This window comes from Lepus europaeus, chromosome 17, assembly GCF_033115175.1.
Source record: "Lepus europaeus isolate LE1 chromosome 17, mLepTim1.pri, whole genome shotgun sequence".
Lineage (NCBI taxonomy): Eukaryota > Metazoa > Chordata > Mammalia > Lagomorpha > Leporidae > Lepus > Lepus europaeus.
The window spans coordinates 58,443,598-58,466,966 of NC_084843.1; the positions used below are offsets into that span (position 1 = coordinate 58,443,598).

General features: G+C 43.3%; 1 protein-coding gene across 2 annotated transcripts in view; it reads left to right on the forward strand.

Moving 5' to 3' along the window:
- The first annotated feature begins 593 nt into the window (after nt 1-593).
- DDX50 (DExD-box helicase 50) overlaps nt 594-23,369 on the forward strand; it is a 46,177-nt gene continuing 23,401 nt past the window's right edge. The window contains exons 1-8 of one of the 2 annotated variants that reach the window (XM_062213938.1): nt 594-801; nt 5,705-5,758; nt 6,739-7,029; nt 9,851-9,926; nt 11,061-11,239; nt 17,594-17,711; nt 17,827-18,012; nt 18,504-18,649. In XM_062213938.1, coding sequence (XP_062069922.1) covers nt 715-801; nt 5,705-5,758; nt 6,739-7,029; nt 9,851-9,926; nt 11,061-11,239; nt 17,594-17,711; nt 17,827-18,012; nt 18,504-18,649 — 1,137 coding nt within the window. In that variant the 5' untranslated portion in view covers nt 594-714. The remainder of the gene's footprint in view (nt 802-5,704; nt 5,759-6,738; nt 7,030-9,850; nt 9,927-11,060; nt 11,240-17,593; nt 17,712-17,826; nt 18,013-18,503; nt 18,650-23,369) is intronic. The other variant, XM_062213939.1, reaches the window with a different exon arrangement.

The window sequence follows — 23,369 nt, forward strand, 5'->3', positions numbered from 1 at the left end:
GAGCGTGAGGACTAAAACCAACCGAGGACCAACTAAATGATCAAAACCTAGGAGATCGGGGTGGACGTCTATCCAGTCAGCCCCAGCCTTCACCTCAAGCCCACCCGGGACCCCAAGAAACCCCTTGCCCACTGCCAGACGCCGCTGGACTGGCGCGAAGCCGTTGGACGTTAACGCCTCCTCCCGCAACGGGCGGGGCCCAGGGCCGCAGCTTCCGGCCGCGAATAGCGAGGCTGCGCGTGGCGCCCCCCACCCACCTCGGCTCCGGCCGGCCCGCGAGCCGGGTCTCCGCGCGGGCCGGCCCTCTCCACCGCCATCGAGGGGTTCCCTAGCCCCAGAAGTGAGTGCCGAAGATTCCCGAGCAGAACTCTTTGCGTGGGGAAAGAGATACAGAGAAATCATTTATGCTAATCAGCGCGTGCGTCCTTCATGATGATTGGCCAGAGTTTTACTCTGCACGCCAATCACTTTGGAACGAGGGCGGGACACTCGAGAACTTTCACTCTCATTGGTTGGGAGGTAGCGGCGCAAGGAAAAAAAAAATGTGCGCCGAGAAGATCCGGGATTATTTTCCCCGCCGAGCGGTGCGTGTCCCGGAAGTGACGCACGTCCCTGGCCGGGCGGCTGTCCTGCCCCCGTTTCCTTTTACGCTGTCGCTGCCTGTAGGTGGTTGTGGCCACCGCGCCCGGAGGCAGGCGGAGGCGGCGGCCAGTAATGCCTGGGAAACTCCTGTGGGGGGACATTATGGAGCTGGAAGCACCTTTGGAAGAGCCCGAGAGCCTGAGGAAGGAGAGGCGAAAGGTGCGCTGAGGATGGGCCGCGCCTCCTTCGGGGCTGCGCCGGCTTGGGCGGGGAGGGGAGCTGTCCCTGATGATGGCCTGTCACGGCCGAGCGGGCGCTTGGCCCTCGGCCCTCTGCGGTCGCTGCGGGACCATTCCCACGGCCACACTCCCGCCCTGCAGAAGGGCGGCCCTGGGCTTTCCCTCGGCCTCCGCTGGCCCTTCCTGTTGGCGCCCAAGGCGTGTGCGAGATGGGCAGGCTCAAGCTCCCATCACCGGGATAGCCGTTTCTTTCCTCTTCTTTCTCAAGCAGAGAGAGGCCTGTTTGGTTCTCGTTGGCTACCTTAGAAGACGATTCCCTTGGAAATGTATTGTTTCTCCGTCACCCTGTCCTGTGTGCAAGCATCCTGGGGACAGCGAGCCCAGGTTTATGAACCTTGATAACTATAGAGGCTTAAGGAATGGTACCGAAGCCGGGGTTGCCAGGATTTGCCTGCGAGGGAGATGGTGTGGATTGCATTATTAATAGCCCTTACTGGTGGTGGTCTCATTCAGTCCGTGGGTATTTATTATTTGTGTCTAGCTTGCACCAGCCTCTTTGTTGAGTATGAAGGTCTTTAATTAAGTGTAAGAAATGATCCTTACCTCAAGGAGCCTGTAGAGACTTCAAGTCCCGAAACAATTAGGGGAGTACAGGTGCAGAAAAATGCATAGTTAAAATTTTGACAGGAGACATCAGACCTGCAGAAAAGAAAACAGTGGGAGGAGGTAGCAGTATTTGAACTGTGACATTTGGCAAAAGAATAAGATGTAGTCTGTGAAGTGGTAGAGAGTAGAACCTACCTGACCAGCCATATCACTAGGGTAAACTTACCAACTGGTTTCTTTTATTGTAGGATACACAAAACTTAACATTTACCATTTTTTAAAAAAAATATATATTTATTTATTTGAAAGGCATAGTTATGGAGAGGCAGAGGCAGAGAGAATGAGAGAGGTCTTCCGTCTGTTGGTTCACTCCCCAAATGGCTACAACAGCTGGAACTGAGCTGATCCGAAGCCAGGAGCTGGGAGCTTCTTCCGGGTCTCCCTTGCGGGTACAGGGGCCCAAGGACTTGGGCCATCTTTCAGGCTGTAACAGAGAGCTGGATTGAAGTGGAGCAGCTGGGACTTGAATTGGCGCTCATAGGGGTGCTGGCACTAAAGGTTGCGGCTTTACCCACTACATCACAGCGCCAGCCCCAGCTTTTACCATTTTTAAGTGTGTAGTTCTGTGGCATTGAGTTTTGCAGCCATCACCAACATCTATCTCCAGAACTTTTTTATTTTCCCAGACTCTGCCCATTAAATACTAATTCAAATTCCCCCCTTCTGTCCCTGACATTCACCATTCTGCTTTCTGTCCCTGAACTTCACTGCCACAGTTAGGTACTAGGGTCTAAGTAGAATCTCTAAGCAGTTATTTTAATTTTAGCTCCTCTTGGAACACTTCTTTTTCCTTTTGCATCCAAATCCTGTATCTGTCAAGCTCTAGTTTATATATGTCCTAACCATCTCAGTGAACAGTAATCTCATTCCCCTTTGAAGGCTGTTCCAGTAGTTATCATGTAATTGGGATTTATTATGTGTTTCTTGTAAAGTTATCTCATTTTTTCCTGTGTATATCTTTCCCAAATATTTCCCGAGTTCTTGAGGAAAATAACTATATCTTTGTCTATCCGTAAGTTTTACTGTATCCTTCTAAGTTGCTGATTTTCACATTGTAAATTCTTCAGAAATACTTGTTGAATCCACTGTAACTCTGAAAGATAAATAGAAGTTTGGAAATGGATTGGAGTATCAGCTACTAGAAGTAGAGCCTTAGACTGGCGATCTGATTCTGAGATGAAGATAACTATGGTTTGGATATGAGGTACGGAGCTGAGATACAGGTTCTCAGATCTGGAATGCAGATGAAGAAAGGAGCCTGGACGTACGTGTTGAAAATGAAAATGGTGTGAAAATACAGTTGGAGAGCAGAGACTTAAAAGGACCATCTATAGAATGAGGAGGGAGAGAGACCATAGGAGAAGTGACAGAGGTGAGAGGATGAGAGGACATACAGAGTATAATGGAAACTGAGGGAGCTGAAAGTGTCAAGCGTTGTGAGTCTGATGTGGAATAATGCGTTTCATCACCCTAGGACGTTGCTGGGCTTGGGCTTAGAAGTCTCACTTTGCCTTGCTTTATCCTCTCCCTGAAGTGCAGGGCCCAGGAGCAATTCAAACCCCAGGCTGGCTCTATAAATAATCTTGTTATTCTATAGACTCTATTAGTTTGGAAAGCTGAGGGCTAGTGCAGTTGAGTAAAGATCAAATGATGTAACATGTAATTGTGAAGTGTTGTCACACATAGTATTCTGTTCAGTTTTCACAACAGTTTCCATTTCATGAACGAGAATATTGTATGGTAATGTACTCTAAAAATTCTGTGAGTCATGGTGAGGATTTTGGTGATGACAGTTTTTACTACCACTAATCACTATTACTAATTTATTTTGAACATTTGACCAAGTCATTCTGAAGAAGCGTGTGATTTCCAAATCATGTCTTGTGATTTACAAATATTAAAACAGTGATGGGGGCTGGTGCTGTGGCATAGTGGGTAAAGCCTCAGCCTGCAGCGCTGGCATCCCATATGGGTACTGGTCTGAGTTCTGGCTACTCCTGATCTAGCTCCTGCTAATGCATCTGGGAAAACAGCGGAAGATGACCCATGTGCTTGGGCCCCTGCATCCAAATGAGAGACCTGGAAGAAGCTCCCAGCTCCTGGCTTCAGCCCAGCCTAGCCCCAGCTGTTACAGCCATTTGGGAAGTGAACCAGCAGCTGGAAGATCTTTTCCTCTTTCTCTCTCTAACTCTGCCTTTGTAATAAATAAATAAATCTTTAAAAAAAAATTAGTGGCCATTGGGGTGGGTATTGTGTTCCAGCAAATTAAAGCACAGCGGGGACATCTGCATCCCCTGTTGGGAGTGAGTGAGATCCCTCTCCCACCTGCCACTTTTTTTTTTTTTTTTTAAAGATTTATTTATTTATTTGAAAGAGTTTTAGAGAGAGGAAGAGACAGAGAGAAATCTTCATCTGCTGGTTCACTCCCCAACTAGCTGCAATGGCCAGAGCTGGGCCAGTTTGAAGCTAGGAGCCAGAACCTTCTTCTGGGTCTCCTTTGTGGGTTCAGGGGCCCAAGCACCTGGGCCATCTTCTGTGCTGCAGGCACATTAGCAGGGAGCTGGATCAGAAGTAAGGCAGCCAGGACTTGAAGCAGCCAGCGCCCATATAGGATGAGAGTGCCGCTTTATCTAGTATGTATGCTTTATCTAGTATGTATGCCACAGCACTGGCTCCCTGCTTCCACTTCTGATCCAGCTTCCTGCTCATGTGCCTGGAGCACGGAAGATGGCCCAAGCGTTTGAGTTCCTGCCACACATGTGGGAAACATGCATGGAATTCCTGGCTTGTTGTTTTTGCCTGGCCCAGACCCAGCTGTTGGAATTATTTGGGGAGTGAACCAGTGGATGGATGATCTCTATCACTCTGCTTTTAAATAAATAAATATATCTTTAAAAAATCAACCAGTTTGGGGGCTGGCGCAGTGGGTTAACGCCTTGGCCTGAAGCGCCGGCATCCCATATAGGTGCCGGCTGCGCCACTTCCCATCCAGCTCTCTGCTATGGTCTGAGATAGCAGTAGAAGAAGACCCAAGTCCTTGGGCCCCTATACCCACATGGGAGACCCGGAAGAAGCTCCTGGCTTCGGATTGACACAGTTCCGGTCATTGCAGCCAATTGGGGAGTGAACCATTGGATGGAAGACCTCTCTCTGCCTCTTCTCTCTTTGTGTAACTCTGCCTCTTAAGAAAAAAAAAAAAAAAAAAAAAAAAAAGCTTGGCATTTTAAAACCAAAGTTGCAGAATAGTTGTTTTGTTTTTGCTTTGTTTAGGATTTTCTTATGTTTTTAAAATTTATTTTATTTATTTGAAAGAGTTGCAGAGAGAGAGAGAGGTGTTCCATCTGCTGATGCACTCCCCAGATGGCTGCAACAACCTGAGCAGAGCTCATCTGATCCGAAGCCAGGAGCCAGGAGCTTCTTCTGGGCTTCATATGTGGGTGCAGGAGCCCAAGGACTTGGAGTATCTTCCGCTGCTTTCCCAGGCACATTAGCAAGGAGCTGAATGGGAAGTGGAGCAACTGGGACTCAACCAACGCCCATATGGGATGCTGGTGCTGCAGGCTGGGGCTTTAATCCGCTGTGCCGCAGCGCTGGTCCTGTGTGTGTGTGTGTGTTTTAAATAAGTTCTATTAACTAATAAAAATTTAAGTTCCCAGGATTACTATCCTTCCATGGAAGTACAACAGTTAGGGTTTTATATGAATTATATAATTTTGTTTTTCTGTTAATCATCCAAATTCCCTGATAGGAAAAGAACATAGGCTTTTAAGTCATACAGGACTAGATTTGATTTCTAGCCTCTGCAGGAAATCCCACGTGTGGGTCTTTGGCAAGTTGCTCAACTTGTGAGAACTTCTGTTTCCCTCTTTGTAAAATGGCAAAAGTAACATGGGTTCACTCTCCCTTATCCAAAATCTTTGGAGCTAGCTGTATTTTGGAATTCAGAACTGAGGGGATTTTTAGAAAGGTTATACTCCAGCAGGATTTGGGATCTACAACCTATTATCAAACACCTTAGTCTTAAATATGAGCATTCATACTAGGTGTGATAAAGACTATAAATAGCCTCACATTAGTACTCGCCAAATTTTGCCATCAGCTGAGGTCAGGTAAGGTTTTGCCTCCATATAAGTTAAAAAAAAAAACTTTCGGTTTTCAGAGCTTAATGGATATCGGAATTTCGGATAAGGGATTATGGACCTGTACTTCCCTTATAGGGTTGTTACGAAGATTTAAACAAGATAAGCCGAAAACACATTACTCAATGCTGGGTAGGTACTCAATAAATGCTAATTTTTTTTCTCTTGAGATGGTAGAAGTTTTTGTTTGTTTTTTTTTAATTTTTAATTTTGGGGTTCTCATTCTTTTCCTGAGAAAGAACTTTTAATTTCTCTTCAGTCTTATTTTTTTTTCTTTAAAGATTTATGTATTTATTTGAAAGGCAAAGTTATGGAGAGGTGGGGGGTTAGGGGTGGGGGTCTTCCATCTGCTGGTTGACTCCCCAAATGGCCACAACAGCCTGAGTTGGGCCGATTCAAAGCCAGGAGCCAGGAATTTTTTTTTTTTTTTTTTTTTTGACAGGCAGAGTGGATAGTGAGAGAGAGAAACAGAGAGAAAGGTCTTCCTTTTTGCCGTTGGTTCACTCTCCAATGGCCGCTGTGGCCGGCGCATCGTGCTGATCTGAAGCCAGGAGCCAGGTACTTCTCCTGGTCTCCCATGCGGGTGCAGGGCCCAAGGACTTGGGCCATCCTCCACTGCCTTCCCGGGCTATAGCAGAGAGCTGGCCTGGAAGAGGGGCAACCGGGATAGAATCCAAGGAGCCAGAAATTTATTCCAGGTCTCCTGCACGGGTGCAGAGGCCCAAGGACTTGGGCCATCTTCCACTGATTTTCCAGGCCATAGCAGAGAACTGGATCGGAAGTAAAGCGGCCAGAACACAAACCGGCGTCCATATGGGATGCCGGCATTGCAAGTGGCGGCTTTACCCACCATGCCACAGTGCTGGCCCCTAATTTCCCTTCAATATTATGATGGGATTAGAGAGGTTGAGGGTTGAGAATGCAAGAGTTGAGATGACAAAATTAGTAACAAAGTTTAGAGCTTGACATTAATAACCAGGTTGGATTTCTACCAGGTAGGATTTCAGAGTAACTGCAGATTGAGCTTAATTGTTCAGGGAGTCATGCTCTGACTTTTGTAGAGCGTTTAAAGGAGATCCATGACGCTCCTTTCTCTGATTCTTTGTCCGCAGAGTGACAGAAGGAAGTCAAGGCACCATTATGACTCAGATGAGAAATCAGAAACAAGGGAAAATGGTGTTGCAGATGACTTGGATACTCCCAAGCCCAAAAAAGCTAAAATGAGAGAGAAGCTAAATGGAGACACTGAAGAAGGATTTAATAGACTTTCAGATGAATTTTCTAAATCACGTAAGTCAAGAAGAAAAGATCTGCCAAATGGAGATATTGAATATGAAAAAAAATCGAAGCGAGTATCCTCCTTGGACAATGCTCATAAATCAAGTGATAATAAACTAGAGGAGGTAAGGATACTTTTTATTTTGCTTTTGACATTATCCTTCAAATAAAGGCTGATGTGATTTTTTTTAGGCTAATTAGGGCTGATTAAAATATCCTACTTAGTGTCTTATTTGGACTAGAGAGTCTGGCTGAAATCTGAGCCATTTTCCTTTTGCCCTGTTTCTTTCATTGTTTTTGCCTTTTCCTTGGGGGTGGGTGGGAGAGTTGCCAAACGTAAACCTTTCTTGTACATTTCGGATCCTGAACGTTTTTTTTGAATATTGTATTGATGGTCACCAACTCGCATTTCTTATGGTTATTTCAGCTCCTACCAGTACTTATGAACTGACTTCTGACTTCTTGCAACAAGGTACAGAAGGCCTCTTGACTGTGTATTTTGCCTTCTGCTTTTTCTGCTTCTATAACAGCAGTAACAAATGATCTTTTAGGTCTTACTGTGACTCAGTGTTGAAATGGTATTTTTTTAAAAAGTGTTTATTTGAAAGGCAGAGTGAAAGAGAGAGAGGTCTGATCTGCTGGTTCACTCCCCAAATGCCCATAAAGGTTGGGGATGGACTGAGGCCAAAGTGAGGAACTGCGGACCCAATCCAGGAATGCAGCTCTGAGCCATCACTTGCTGCTTCCCAGATCTGCATTAGCAGGAATCTGAAGTTAGGATCTTTAGCTGGGAATCAAATCCGGGCACTCTGATATGGGATTCTGTCATCTTAGTAGGCACCTTAATCATTAGGCCAAATGCCCACCCCAAGATATTTTCTTGACAGAATTTATTTCAAAAGCTGTCTTGCAGTTTTCCCCTAGCAGAGTTCCTATGTTTATCTAGGTGTCATAAATTGTCAGTAAATTACTCGGATCTTTAGAAGTAAACAACTTCGATATTCTTAATTTTTAAAATAATGTACTTATTTATTAGAAAGGCAGAGTAATGCAGAGAGAGGGAGACAGAGAGCTTCCATTCGTGGGTTCATTCAAATGCTGGCCACAGCTGGGGCTGGACTAGGCCCAAGCCAGGAGCCAGGAGCTCCTGCTTTCCTGTGTGAGTGGTAGGAACTTAAGTAGCTTGGGCTATCATTTGCTGCCTCTCAGGTGCATTAGCACGAAGCTGGATTGGAAGCTGAGTAGCTGGGACTCTAATTGACTTTCAGATATGGGATCTGGGAATCTCAAGGGGTAGCCTAACCCACTGTACCACAATGCCCACCTAAATCTTTATAAAATTTTTTTATATATTTGAAAGGCAGAGAGATAGAGAGAAATTTCCCAGCTGCTGGTCATTGTCCAAATGCCTGCAACAGCTGGGGCTGGGCCAGGCCAGAGCTGGTAAACGAGCTCTGTCTGGGTCTACCATGTGGATGGTAAGGGCTCAACTACCTGAGCCATCACCTGCTGCCTTCTAGGTTGCACATGAATAGAAAGTTAGAATAGAGAAGGAAGCTGGAATTTGAACTCAGGCATTCCAGGGTGAAATGTGTGAGTCCCAAGCTGTGTCTTAACCGCTCAAGCAAATGCCCACCTCATGCTATTCTTATTCTTGATAATTAATAGTTCTTTATATTCTTTAAACCTGACAGTTGCTATTCATTTAAATACATGGGAGCTTAATGTATAATCTTTGGGAAGATTTGGGGAAAGCTGTCCAATCCCTGCCTTACAGGATGATGTTTTTTATTTGTGAGTTTGCTGTTTGTCAGGAAGCACATATATTAGTTGAGCTAAAAAGGCCCTAAAAATCTGTATTGCTAAGAGTGGGGAAAAACTTACAGGTTGTTTTTTCATTGAGATTTTGCGTGGTACAATACTTAGTATTATAATAGGCTTAACTGCTCACTGTTTTGTTTGGATTGTATTAGAGTTCAGTAATTCTTCTTTTAGGAATTTATCCCAAGGAGATGATCATGAGGTATGCAGATTTATATGAATAAGTACTCTTTAAACATTTTTTTTTAAAGTTATACAAATTTCATGTATTTCATATATACAGATTTAGGAACATAGTGATACTTCCTTAATGCTTTTTTTTTTTCTTTAAGATTTATTTATTTATTTATTTGAAAGTCAGAGTTACAGAGAGAGAAGAGGCAGAGAAAGAGAGAGACGTCTTCCATCTTCTGGTTCACTCCACAATTGGCCACAGTGGCCAGAACTGTGCTGTTCCAAAGCCAGGAGCTTCTTTCAGGTCTCCCCCGTGGGTGCAGGGGCCCAAAGACTTGCGCCATCTTCTACTTTCCCAGGTCATAGCAGAGAGCTGGATCGGAAGTAGAGCAGCTGGTACTTGAACCGATGCCCATATAGGATGCTGGCACTGCAGGCAGTAGCTTTACCCGCTATGCCACAGCACCAGCCCCATGAATAAGTATTCTTATCACAGTGATGTTTTTGACAATAGCAAAACAATTTAAACACCTTAAATGTCTTATACAATATCAGGGGCTGGTCTTGTGGCTCAGTGGGTTAAGCCACCACTTGTCCATGCCCACATCCCATCAGAGTGCTGGTTTGAGATTGGGCTGCTCTGCTTCTGATCCAGCTCCCTGCTAATGTGTCTAGGAAGGCAGAGGATGACAGCCCAAGTAGGCTCATACCACCCATGTAGGAACCCAGATGGAGGGTCTGGCCCAGACTTGTCTCTTGCAGTCATTTGGGGAGTGAACCAATACTCTCTCTATCACTTTCCCTCTCAAATAATTAAATCTTTTTGAAAAAATTCTGCAGTATCTGCAGTTATTAACTAAAATTGATCAGTTAGCTAATTTGTAAAGCTAAAAATGGTAAATGAGTCAAATGTAAGCTAATGTTATTTAGAACTTTTATTTCATTTGACAGACCATAACACGTGAACAGAAAGAAGGAGCCTTCTCCAATTTCTCAATTTCTGAAGAGACTATAAAGCTTCTGAAAGGTACTGTGAATTTTAGCAGATATACATTTGAAAAATCTAATACTATATTTTATAAAACACTTGTGCCTTTTCTAACCAAAACCAGATATAAAAAGACAGAGAAGTAGCTCTTTTGTAATTACAGTTACTTTTGTGTCAGACTTTTCAGTATTCTGACCTACTTTGAACCTTAAAAAGTAAATGTATTTGTCCAGTTTCATACCAATTCTTTATTTTTTATTTTTAGTTTTTTAAGACTCAAACACATTATTTTTAATATTTCTTTTTTTATAGGCTTTTTAAAATTTTTTTTTTTTTTTTTTTTTGACAGGCAGAGTGGACAGTGAGAGAGAGAGACAGAGAGAAAGGTCTTCCTTTGCCATTGGTTCACCCTCCAATGGCTGCCACGGCTGGCGTGCTGCGGCCGGCGCACTGTGCTGATCCGATGGCAGGAGCCAGGTGCTTATCCTGGTCTCCCATGGGGTGCAGGACCCAAGTACTTGGGGCCATCCTCCACTGCACTCCCTGACCACAGCAGAGAGCTGGCCTGGAAGAGGGGCAACCGGGACAGAATCCAGTGCCCCGACCGGGACTAGAACCTGGTGTGCCGGCGCCGCTAGGCGGAAGATTAGCCTATTGAGCCGCAGCGCCGGCCCTATTTTTAATATTTCTGACATGAATGTGTAACACCGTATAGGGAGGTGATAGAAGAGGATTAATTTTATAAAGAAAGCACAATGATAGCACAGGTTTACTTTTCTCAAGCAATGTAATTGAACTAAAGCAAAGGAACCTTTATGATGTGGAGCATAGAATATGGACTAATAATCTTTAATGACTAATAGAAGAAGCTATAATAGATCTCCCTGCCGAGAAATGTAGAGTTAAATGAAACCATACTTCCCTTGGTATCAGTTTTTCCAGGTGATTTCAACACAGGAACCCAGCAACAGGGAAATTCCTTCCAATACATAAAAAACACTCATGTTGACACCCAAACCAATTTTAAAATAATTTCCTTTGGGTGTAGGAATAAGTGTAAATGTCATTAGGTAGTGTATCTTTAGTCATTCACTGAGGAATCAGGATTGTCCTTTTCAAGTGAATGTATTTTTTTTTTTGTCTTAAATATTTTAATGAAATCTTACTTTACAGGTCGAGGGGTAACGTATCTCTTTCCTATTCAAGTTAAGACCTTTGGCCCCATATATGAAGGAAAAGATTTAATTGCTCAAGCACGAACAGGAACAGGGAAGACATTCTCTTTTGCCATCCCCTTGATTGAAAGGCTCCAAAGAAATCAAGAAACAGTTAAAAAAAGCCGCTCACCAAAGGTAATCATTATAAGGGAGTAAAAGTTCTAAATGTTCCTGTATTTAAAAGGGAAAGAAAAAATATACTGACCTAAAGTTCCAGTATCCTTAAGACATCAAAGTTAACACTGGGGAATAGGTCTTTAGCCTAGTGATTAAGATGCCCATGTCCCACATTGGAGTACGTAGGTTTGATTCCTGGCTCAGGATTCTGACTCCAGCTTCCTGCCAATGTGGACCCCGTGGAGACAGCAGTGATGGTTCAGGTAATTGGGTTTTTGCTCTCCATATTGGAGACTTGGATTGTATTTCCACCTCCTGGCTTTAACCTGGCTCAGCCATTTGTGGGCATTTGGGGAGTTTTTTCTCTCTGCTCCTATCTCTTCTCCTCTCAAACAAGCAAGCCCTGAGGCATATTGTAAAAATTTCTATCTTTCTTTCTTTTTTTTTTTTTCCTAAGATTTATCTGTTTATTTGAAAGGCAGAGTTACAGAGAGGCAGAGGCAAAGAGAGTGAGAAGTCTTCCATCCGGTGGTTCACTCCTCAGATGGCTACAGTGTCCAAAGCTGGGCTGATCCGAAGCCAGGAGCCAGGAGCTTCTTTCTGGGTCTCTCATGCGGGTTTGGGGCCCAAGGACTTCGGCCATCTTCTGCTACTCTCCCAGGCCATAGCAGAGAGCTGGATCAGAAGTGGAGCAGCTGGGACTCGAACCTGTGCCCATATGGGATCTGGCACTGCAGGCAGTGGCTTTACCTGCTATGCCACAGCGCTGGTCCCAGCCTCGGATTGTAAAAATTTGAGTCCTAAAGCAAAATTTGCTGGTTTTCAAATAAGTAAATTTCAAGCAAAGTTAAAGTAATGTAGTTATTGCATATGAATGTAATATGTATGGAACTTTATATATCTTTGATAACTGTGGTTTTGTTTTTATTTATTTATTTGAAAGGTAGAGTTACAGATAGGGAGAAACAGAGAAAAATGTCTTCCATCCACTGGTTCACTCTCCAAATGATCACAATGGATGGAGCTGAGCTGATCTGAAGCCAGGAGCCAGAAGCTTCTCCCACACAGGGGACCAAGGACTTGGGCCATCTTGCACTGCTTTTCCAGGCTTTAGCAAAGAACTGGATTGGAAGTGAAGCAGCCAGGATACGAACTGGCGCCCATATAGTGTGCCAGTGCTGCAGTTGGAAGCTTAGCCTACTACACCTCAGTGCTGGCCCCATAAATGTATTTTGAAACCAGCATATCTTATTTTAAGAGTATTCATAGAAGTGCATTTAGTGACTCTTATCTTTTTTCAGTCCTGACCTTTGCTTTACTATCTTTTTAAAGATTCATTTATTTATTTGAAAGAGAGAGAGGGAGAGACAGAGAGCTTCCATCCAAAGGTTCACTCCCCAAATGGCCGCCATGGCTGGGCAGGACCATTCTGAAGCCAGGGGCCAGGAACTGCTTTTGAGTCTCCCAAGAGGTTGCAGGGGCTCAAGCACTTGGGCTGTCCTCAGCTGCTTTCTCAGGTGCATTAGCAAGGAGTTAGATTGGAAGTAGAGTATCCAGGTCTTAAACCAGCACCAGTATGGGGTGCCAACATTGAGGGCTGTGGCTTTAACTGCTATTCCACAATGTTGGCCCCCTGACCTTTGCTTTTAAACAATGATTTGAAAAAAATTTTAATTTGAGAGGTAGAGAGAGGAAGCTCCCATCTGTTGATTGATTCTCACAAATACCCACAGCAGCTGGAATTAGACTAGGCTGAAGCTGGGAGCTAGGAAGTCAGTCCAGATCTCCACCTGGGTGGCAGGTGCCCCATTACTTGAGCTGTCAATTTTCCCAGGGTCTGCATTGGTGGGAAGCTGGAGTCAGGAGTTGGAACTGGGATTCGAACTCAAGCATACTGATGTGGAACACAGGTATCTTGTCTGCTAAGCTGAGCTCCTACTCCCCTAAATAATTTTCTAAAGAAGTGTTCATTTGGCCGGCGCCGTGGCTCACTAGGCTAATCCTCTGCCTTGCGGCGCCGGCACACCGGGTTCTAGTCCCAGTCGGGGCGCCGGTTCTGTCCCGGCTGCCCCTCTTCCAGGCCAGCTCTCTGCTGTGGCCAGGGAGTGCAGTGGAGGATGGCTCAAGTGCTTGGGCCCTGCACCTCATGAGAGACCAGGAGAAGCACCTGGCTCCTGCCTTCGGATCAGCGCGGTGTGCTGGCCGCAGCGCGCCAGCCGCGGAGGCCGTTGGAGGGTGAACCAATGGCAAAGAAAAACCTTTCTCTCTGTCTCTCTCTCTCACTGTCCACTCTGCCTGTCAAAAAAATAAATAAATAAATAAATAAATAAATAAATAAAATCTAAAAAAAAAAAAAGAAGAAGTGTTCGTTTATTTGGTCATTCAATAAATGTTCAATATATTTTGTTTCACTGGTTGACTTTTTAATAAGGGTATTATAGGGGCTGGTGCTGTGGAGCAGAAGGTTAAAGTCCTGGCCTGTAGTGCCAGCATCCCATATGGGCGCCAGTTCTGGTCCTGGCTGTTACTCTTCCGATCCAGCTCTCTGCTATGGTCTGGGATAGCAGTGGAAAATGGCCTAAGTCCTTGGGCCCCTGCACCGATGTGGGAGACACAGAGGAGGCTCCTGGCTCCTGGCTTCGGATCAGCACAGCTCTGGCAATTGCAGCCATCTGGGGAGTGAACCAGCAGATGGAAGACCTCTCTGTCTCCACTTCTCTCTATAACTCTGTCTTTCTAATAAATAAAATAAATCTTTTTTTAAAAAAGGGTATTATAGAAATGTTATTGTTAGTTCTTGTGGTTGCTGAGGGACTGGAGATCTATCTTAATTTATAGGTAGTAAAATCAACTAATAGGGCTGGCACTGTGGTGTGGCAGATTATACCTCTGCTTTCAAAGCCGACGTTCTATATGTAGAGTGATGATTTCCAGTGCACCTAGGAAAGCAGCAGCAGATGGCCCAAGTAGTTGCACCCCTGCTATGTGTGTGGGAAGTCAGGATGGAGTTCCTGGCTCCTGGCTGTAGCCTAGCCCAGCCCTGGCTGTTGTAAGTCATTTAGGGAGTGAACCAGCAGATATGATTCTTCTCTGTTGCTCCCCCTTTGAAATAAAATAAGCAAATAAATATATAAACAAATATATCTTTAGGCTGGTGCCGCGGCTCAATAGGCTAATCCTCCGCCTGCAGCGCCGGCACACCAGGTTCTAGTCCCAGTCGGGGCGCCGAATTCTGTCCCAGTTGCTCCTCTTCCTGTCCAGCTCTCTGCTGTGGCCCGGGAGTGCAGTGGAGGATGGCCCAAGTGTTTGGGCCCTGCACTCCATGGGAGACCAGGAGAAGCACCTGGCTCCTGGCTTCGGATCAGTGTGGTATGCCGGCCGCAGCGGCCATTGTAGGGTGAACCAATGGAAAATGAAGACCTTTCTCTCTGTCTCTCTCTCACTGTCCACTCTACCTGTCCAAAATATATATATATATATATATATAGATATATATATATATACATATATATGTATATATATATATTAAAAAATCAACTATTTGAGCATACTAGTAAAATTTTAGCCTGAAATTTGACCTTCTGGGAACATATATGAGCTTTAAGGTTCTTCACAAATTACAAAAAAAATCCAGCATCATAATTTGAATAGATATGTGATTAAAAGTAGTTTGTTCTTTGAAAGACTTCTAAATGATATTATAGAATAAAAGCAAGGGGCTGGTGCTGTGGTGTAGTGGGTAAAGCTGCTGCCTGCAGTGCAGATTCAAGACCCAGCTGCTCCACTTCCAATCCAGCTCTCTGCTATGGTCTGGGAAAGCAGTATAAGATGGCTAAATACTTGGGCCCCTGCACCCTGCACCTGTGTGGGAGACCTAGAAGAAGCTCCACGTTCCTGGCTTATGATCGGCACAGCTCTGGCCTTTGAGACCATTTGTGGTGTGAACCAGTAGATGGAAGACCTCTCTCTCTGCCTCTGCCTCTCTGTAACTCTTCCTTTCAAATAAATAGAGAGTATATGCTCTAAAAAAAAAAAAAAAAGAAAGAAAATTCCCATATATAAATATAATTAGGTCATAAGGATCTTAGATCACCTATCCCAAATGAGGTTGGTTGTGTTGGCTTACAGGTCAAATGTTTTTTGGAAGTTCTGTTTCTTGGCTGAAATTATGAAAGACCACAGGTTATAGAAATAGGACAGAATTCCGACACTGCCTTAAAAAGCTTTTATGTTAATGATGTTACCAGAGATTTAAAAGATTTATTTATTGGAAATGCAGAGTAACAGAGAAAGAGAGAGAGACAGAAATCTTCCATCCACTGGTTCACTCCTGCAGTGGCTGTAACAGCTAAGGCCAGGCCAGCCTGAAACCAGGAGCCAGGAAATCCATCTGAATCTACAACGTAGGTGACAGGAACTCTAGTACTTGGGCCATGGTTTCCTGCTTTCCTGGGTGCAGGGAATTGGACTTGAAGTGGAGTAGAAGGGACTCGAATCAGCACTCTGATATGGTTTGCAGGTATCCCAAGAGGTGGCTCAAACCACTGTGCCACAATACCAGCCCCAGTCTTTTAAATTCTCTAACACCCAGATTTCTCATCTATAAAATTCGGATAATAAAGCCACCTAAAGGTATTTCTGTGAGAATCAAATTAGGTAATTCATGTAGAGCAAAGTACCTAGCACATGGTGATCATTCATTTGTTCATTTTTTTTTTTTTTAGACAGAGAGATAGAAAGATCTTCCTTCTGTTGGTTCACTCCCCAAATGGCCGCTATGGCGGGAACTACGCCCATCCGAAGCCAGGATCCAGGTGCTTTCTCCTGGTCTCCCTTGTGGGTGCAGATCCCAAACACTTGGGCCATCCTCCACTGCACTCCCAGGCCATAGCAGAGATTTATTCATTTATTTGAAAGGCAGAGCTGCAGAGAGGCAAAGGCAGAGGGAGAGAGAGAGAGAGAGAGGGGCAGAGAGGGAGCAAGAGAGGTCTTCCATTTGTTGGTTCACTCCCCAAATGGCCAAAACGCTGGAGCTGGGCCAGTCTGAAGCCAGGAGCTGAGGGCTTCCTCCAGGTCTCCCACACTGATGCAGGGGCCCATGGACTTGGGCCATCTTCTGCTGCTTTCCCAGGCCATAGCTCATATGGGATGCCAGCGCCACTAACGGAGGATTAACCAAGTGAGCCATGACGCCGGCCCCGTTTGTTCATTTAACAAGTATTTTTGAATACCTCTTCTGTGTTGGAAGTTCAACTTCCAGCTTCAAAGATATAACTAGGAAACTCAGTGTGGCATGTTTTTATGGTGGAACATCATATCAAAGTCAGAGTGAGTAAATCTGTATGACTGTGTGAAGATGTGTCTGCTACTTAAATCTGAAGTAATACAGTTATCCACCTGAAGTCAATCCTTGCCTTCATGGAGTTTACATTTTAGTAAATAAGTAAAATAAATATTGTAAGCAGTGTAAGCATTGAGGAGGAACAAGGACAGGGAGATAGGAAAAGAAGCTTGGAGACCTCACTGGGATAGTGACTAAGAGATAGGATGGAAGTAGAAGAGGATTTAGGCTGTGGTTTTTATTGTTGCTAATTGTGCTGTTTTAAAATTGTTAGTACATTTATGTTGATATTTCTAGGGGTTTTTTTTAAGCTTTGTTTATTTATTTATTTGGAAGGCAGAGCAATAAGGAGATCTCGCGCTGGTTCATTATGCAAATGCCTACAATAGGTGTGGTAGGGCCAAGTGGAAGATAGGAGCCTGGGATTCAATCCGGACTCCCACATGGGTAGCGGGGACTTAGTACTTCAGCCCTCAGCTGCTGCCTTCCAGGGTGTGCATTATCAGGAAGCTGGGTCAGGAGTAGAGTAGCCAGGACTCAAACCAGTCACTCTAATGTGGATGTAGATGTCCTAAGTGGCAACTTAACCATTTTGCCGCACATCCACGCCAGATTTCTAGTTTTAAATGCCACTTTAAAAAAGTCTTCTTGGGGTTGGCATTGTGGTGCAGTAGGCTAGGCTGCTGCCTGCTGCACTTAACATCCCATGTGAGCACTGGCTGAAGTCCTGGCTGCTCTACTTCCTATCCAGCTCCCTGCTAATGTGCTGGGAAAGCAGAGGAAGATGGCCCCTGCCAACCATGTGGGAGACCCAGATGACGCTCCTGGTTCCTGACTTCAGCCTGGCCCAGCCCTGACTGTTGCAGCCATCTGGGAAATGAACCAGTGGATGGAAGATCTGTCTGTCTGTCTCTGTGACTCTACCTTTCAAAATGAATAAATCTTCAAAAAAAAAAAAAAAAAAAAAAAAAGGTTTTCTCATTCATAAGTCTTTAGAAAAGTATCTTTTTTTTTTTTAAACTCTTGCTCAGGTACTTGTTTTGGCTCCAACAAGGGAACTGGCAAACCAAGTAGCCAAAGACTTCAAAGATATAACTAGGAAACTCAGTGTGGCATGTTTTTATGGTGGAACATCATATCAAAGCCAGAGTGAGTAAATATGAATGACAGTAGTGTGAAGATGTCTGCTACTTAAATCTAAAGTAATAATGTGAAAGTGTGTGCTTGCTTTTTACATATTACTGGCATGTCTCTTCTTCCACAGTTAATCATATTCGAAATGGTATTGACATCTTGGTTGGGACACCTGGTCGAATCAAAGACCATCTGCAGAGCGGCCGGTTGGATCTTTCCAAACTACGCCACGTTGTGCTTGATGAAGTGGATCAAATGTTAGATTTAGGTTTTGCTGAACAAGTTGAAGATATTATCCATGAATCCTACAAAACTGGTATATCCTAATTCAAAATAAGTACATTAGCAGTTGTCCTTTGATCCTAAAATAGCTTATGAATTTTTTATTTCATAGTTTTTATTACATTGTCCCCTGAGGTTCTAAGAAAACTAAAGTTATTTGGTATTTATTCTCTCCCTGAGAAAAGAAAGTATGATAGCATACTTTAATTGATTTCTTAGTTTCCAATGCTTTCTTTCATGTTATTTTTTATAGTCACTAATTAGATTTACTAACTCATTTTACTGATTTCTTTCTTCATTGTTACTTCTTAAATTCTCACCTTCTTTCTGGGTTCAGTTTTCTTCATATTGTTCCCATTTTTGAAAGTTGAGAGCTTTAATACTTGCATTGAAGTCTGTATGTTAAAAATTCACTCCAAGGTTTGAATTTTTGATTATTTCTTTGAAGCTTGGGGAGACTTTTAAGAGCTGGCTACATCATGGGATATTAAGAGAAAACATTTTAATTCTTTTTGTTTATTTAAGATTCTGAAGACAATCCTCAGACTTTACTTTTTTCTGCAACTTGCCCACAGTGGGTGTATAAAGTTGCAAAAAAATACATGAAATCCAGATATGAGCAGGTTGACCTTGTTGGAAAAATGACTCAAAAGGCTGCAACTACTGTGGAAGTAAGTAGCTTTCCAGCATGATAGATTCTAGCTTTTAGTTGATATTTACTTTTGAAATTTGTTGAAGCTAAACTCAAGTTTTGGATATCCAGTCAGGCATAGTCTCTCTGTGCTTCTTGTCAGTGAGTGTGAGACTGAGGAGCAAAAGAGAATAAACAAGGAAATAAAAAGAGTGTGAACAGGCAAGTGCTAGCCAGAACATGCAAGCAAGCAGCCATCAGGACAGACTTAAAGGATTTAGAATGTGTCAGAGGTGATTCATATTAACTAAAAATGAATAGTGCTATTCTAATTTTTTTAAGTTTAGGTGAAGAAACTCAGATCTTCTCCCCCCAAAAAATTCTGAAAGAATTAAAAAAATCAAACCATAAAATAATTTAAGGAAGATACAAAGTGAATAGTTACTCTATCTCAGGAAAAGGAATCTAATCCAAATATATGATTAGAAATCAGAAAAAGAAACCATAAGGGAAAAGGTTGATAATTTTGAATTCATGAAAATCTACCAGCATGTTTAAAAAAAAGAATTAAAAGTATTATTTACAGGGGCCAGCACTGTGGCGTAGTAGGTAAAGCCACTGCCTGAAGTGCTGGTATCCCATATGAGTGCCAGTTCGAGTTCTGGCTGCTCCACTTCTGATCTGGAAGAAGCTGGAAGTCTGGAATCTCATGGCTTTGGATCAGCCCAACCCCGACCACTGCAACCATTTGGGGGTGAACCAGTGGATGGAGGATCTCTCTCTCCCTCTCTGTAACTCTGCCTTTCAAATAAATAAATAATTTTAAAGTATTATTTACAGTACATATGTCAGATATATGTCTTTTATGTCATTTATCCTATTTAATAGCTCACATTTATGTGTAGGAAAAGTAAGGAGGCTAGATGAATGATAGTTTAATCCACAGAATACAATACAGTGGTTAAAAAGTGATTGGAGTAAGTGATAAAATGTAAATTGTAGACTGGTAAATAAAAGAGGTACACTATTAAAAAACACATAAATACTAAATGGATTTTTTGGTATTTATGTAAATGTACATAAGTTTGGAGGAATAAGTATCAAATAATGATTATGTATAAGAAAAGGGACTGTTAGAATACAGGATGGCCAAAGGAAGCTTTGTATATTGTAATGGTTGAAAATTGTATATAAGAGTGTAAGTTGTATTCAGGAAATAAAAGTCATTAGGGACATTTTTAAACATAAACAGCAATTTAATAGTGTAAGGAACATGAGGTACCCATTACCAGGCTTTAACAATTTTTCTATATACTCGTACATTCTTCACCTCTGCTTTTGAAGCAATCTTTTTTTTTTTTTTTTTTTTGACAGGCAGAGTGGACAGTGAGAGAGAGAGAGACAGAGAGAAAGGTCTTCCTTTGCTGTTGGTTCACCATCTAATGGCTGCCGCGGCCAGCGCGCTGTGGCCAGCGCACCGCGCTGATCCAAAGGCAGGAGCCAGGTGCTTATCCTGGTCTCCCATGGGGTGCAGGGTCCAAGCACTTGGGCCATCCTCCACTGCACTCCTGGGCCACAGCAGAGAGCTGGCCTGGAAGACGAGCAACCGGGACAGAATCTGGCGCCCCGACTGGGACTAGAACCCGGGGTGCTGGCGCCGCAGGCAGAGGATTAGCCTATTGAGCCGTGGCGCCGGCCTTGAAGCAATCTTAATCATCATTTCATCTTCATATGATTGTATATATTTGTAAAAGGATAAGTAAAGGCTTTCTAAAAATTTTTATTTATTTAAAAAGACAGAAAAAGAGACTGAGCTCCCATCTGTTGGTTTGTTCCCCAAATGCCAGCAGCAGTTTGGAGGTAGAAACTCAATCTGGGTCTGCCATGTGGGCGGCCTGCATTGCTAGGAAGCTGTAGTCAGGAACTGAAGCTAGGAACTGAAGTCAAGCCTTCTAATTTTTATTGAAAAAACTCATTTGTCTTATAAGTTTTCTACAGTTTTGCTAATTTTCATCCTTGTGGCATTATTTAACATGTTGTGTTATTTTCCTGTGAGTTGATGGTTAGATTATGGGGCTTGATCTGATTCTGGTTTCCTTTGTTTGTTTGTTTGTTTGTTTCTTTTGAGGTGGCGAAGAGACAAGACTTTGTCAGAGGTGGTACAAATGATTTTTAGATTTCTTTGTGCTTTACTCAGATATTTTATGGTAAAAATTATGTGCTAATTATTTTAAAACAGTTTTATTGAGACTTGTGTTAAAATACACAAATTTGAAATGTACAATGTAAGTTTTTTCCCAACATTTTATCATGAAACTTTTTTTAAAGATTCATTTTGAGGTTACCGTTGTAACATAGTAGGTTAAGCTGCTGCCTGTGGCATCATCATCCCACATGGACATTGGCTGCTCCACTTACTGTCCAGCTCCCTGCTAATGTGCCTGGGAAAGCAGCAGAAGATGGATGGCCCAAGTCCTTGGACCCTTGCACCTACATTGGATATCTGGAGGAAGCTCCTGGCTCCTGGCTTTTGTCTGGTCCAGCTCTGGCTGTCATGGCCATTTGGGGAATGAACCAGAAGATGGTTCTCTGTCTCTCCATCTCTAACTATAAATAAAATTAAAAAAAATTTTTTAAAGAGATTCGTTTTCTTTATTGGAAAGAGTGAGAGGGGGTTGGTGCTGTGGCATAGCGGGTAAAGCCACTGCATGCAATGCTGGAATCCCATATGGGCACTGGTTGGAGTCCCGGCTCCTTCACTCTTTTTTTTTTTTTTGACAGGCAGAGTGGATAGTGAGAGAGAGAGAGAGAGACAGAAAGGTCTTCCTTTTTGCCGTTGGTTCACCCTCCAATGGCCGTTGCAGCCGGCGCATTGCGCTGATCCAAAGCCAGGAGCCAGGTGCTTCTCCTGGTCTCCCATGCGGGTGCAGGGCCCAAGCACTTGGGCCATCCTCCACTGCCTTCCTGGGCCATAGCAGAGAGCTGGCCTGGAAGAGGGGCAACTGGGATAGAATCCGGCGCCCCAACCGGGACTAGAACCCAGTGTGCCGGCGCTGCAAGGCGGAGGATTAGCCTCGTGAGCCACGGCGCCGGCCTTTTTTTTTTTTTTTTTAAAGATTTATTTATTTATTTGAAAGGCGGAGTTACAGAGAGGCAGAGGCAGAGAGAAAGAGAGAAGTCTTACATTTGCTGCTTCATTCCCCAAATGGTTGCCACGGCTGGAGCTGCACCAATCCAAAGCCAAGAGCCAAGAGCTTCTTCCGGGCCTCCCACATGGTGCAGGGACCCAAGGACTTGGGCCATCTTCTGCTTTCCCAGGCCACAGCAGAGAGCTGCATCAGAAGTGGAGCAGCCATGTCCTGAACTGGTGCCCATATGAGATGCCAGCACTGCAGGTGGCAGCTTTACGCACTGTTGCCAGAGCACCAGTTCCAGTGAACACTCTTAGCAACCATATAGATTCTACTGTTAACATTTTACTGTATTTCCTTTATCATATATCTAGCTATCCTTATACCCATCTTCATTTTGATTCATTTCCAGTTGCAGAAATCTGGTATAATTTCCCATAACTATTTATCATATGTGTCTTTAACTAAAGCACAGTATTTAAAATTTTTTAAATTGAGGAAGAATTCACGTAAACTAACCATTTTAAAGTATAAAATGGGGCATTGTCTAGTATATTGATGATCTACAACCATCACTTCTATTTAGTTCCAAAACATTTCCATCACTTTGAAGAGAAACCCCATAACTATCAAGCAATGTCTCCTCAACCTCTCTTTTCTTTTTCTTAGTTGCTGGCAGTCACCAGTCTGCTTTCTATGGATGTTTCTGTTCTGGATATTCATATAAATGTAGTTATAAATTTGTGTACATTTATTTCTTATTTATTTTCACTTATATAATGTTTCTAAGGTTCATTCATATAATAAAATTTTTAAAAGTACTATTTGTGCGTAACAAAATGTAAAATCTTCAGTGTTCATTTGCTTAATTTTGCTATATTCATACATGTAACTCAAAAACTTATCGAGATATTAAATGCTTAAGTCATCCTAGAAAAGTTCCTTTATGTCCTTTCCTGTCAGATTTCCCCTCTACCCACCCATCTAAACCAACCACTCTCTAATTTTTTTCCACCATAGATTTTTGCTTATTCTAGAACTGCATATAAGTGAAATCATGCTACATGTACTCTCTTTTTATAAGACTTCATTCACTCAGTAATTTTGAGATTCATCTACATTGTTTTGTGTAACAGCAGTTGGTTCATTATTTTAAATGCTCAGTAGTATTCTGTTGCTTTAATATACTATATTCTTTTACCCATGGATGGCAATTTGTATATTATTTTTTAATGAGGTTGAGGTTCCCAAGAAGGCTGGTTCTTGACCAAACAGAGAAAATGCTGGGACTGGCGCTGTGACACAGTAGGTTAATCCTCCATCTGCGGCGCCGGAATCTCATATGGGCGCCAGTTCTAGTCCTGGCTGCTCCTCTTCCAGTCCAGCTCTGTGCTGTGGCCTGGGAAAGCAGTAGAAGATGGCCCAGGTGCTTGGGCCGCTGCACTCACATGGGAGACTGAGAGGAAGCGCCTGGCACCTGGCTTCGTATCAGCACAGCTCCGGCTGTTGCGGCCATTTGGGGAGTGACCCAACGGAGGGAAGACCTTTCTCTCTGTCTCTCTCTCTCACTGTCTGTGACTCTAACTCTCAAATAAAATACATAAAATCTTTAAAAAACAAAACAAAACA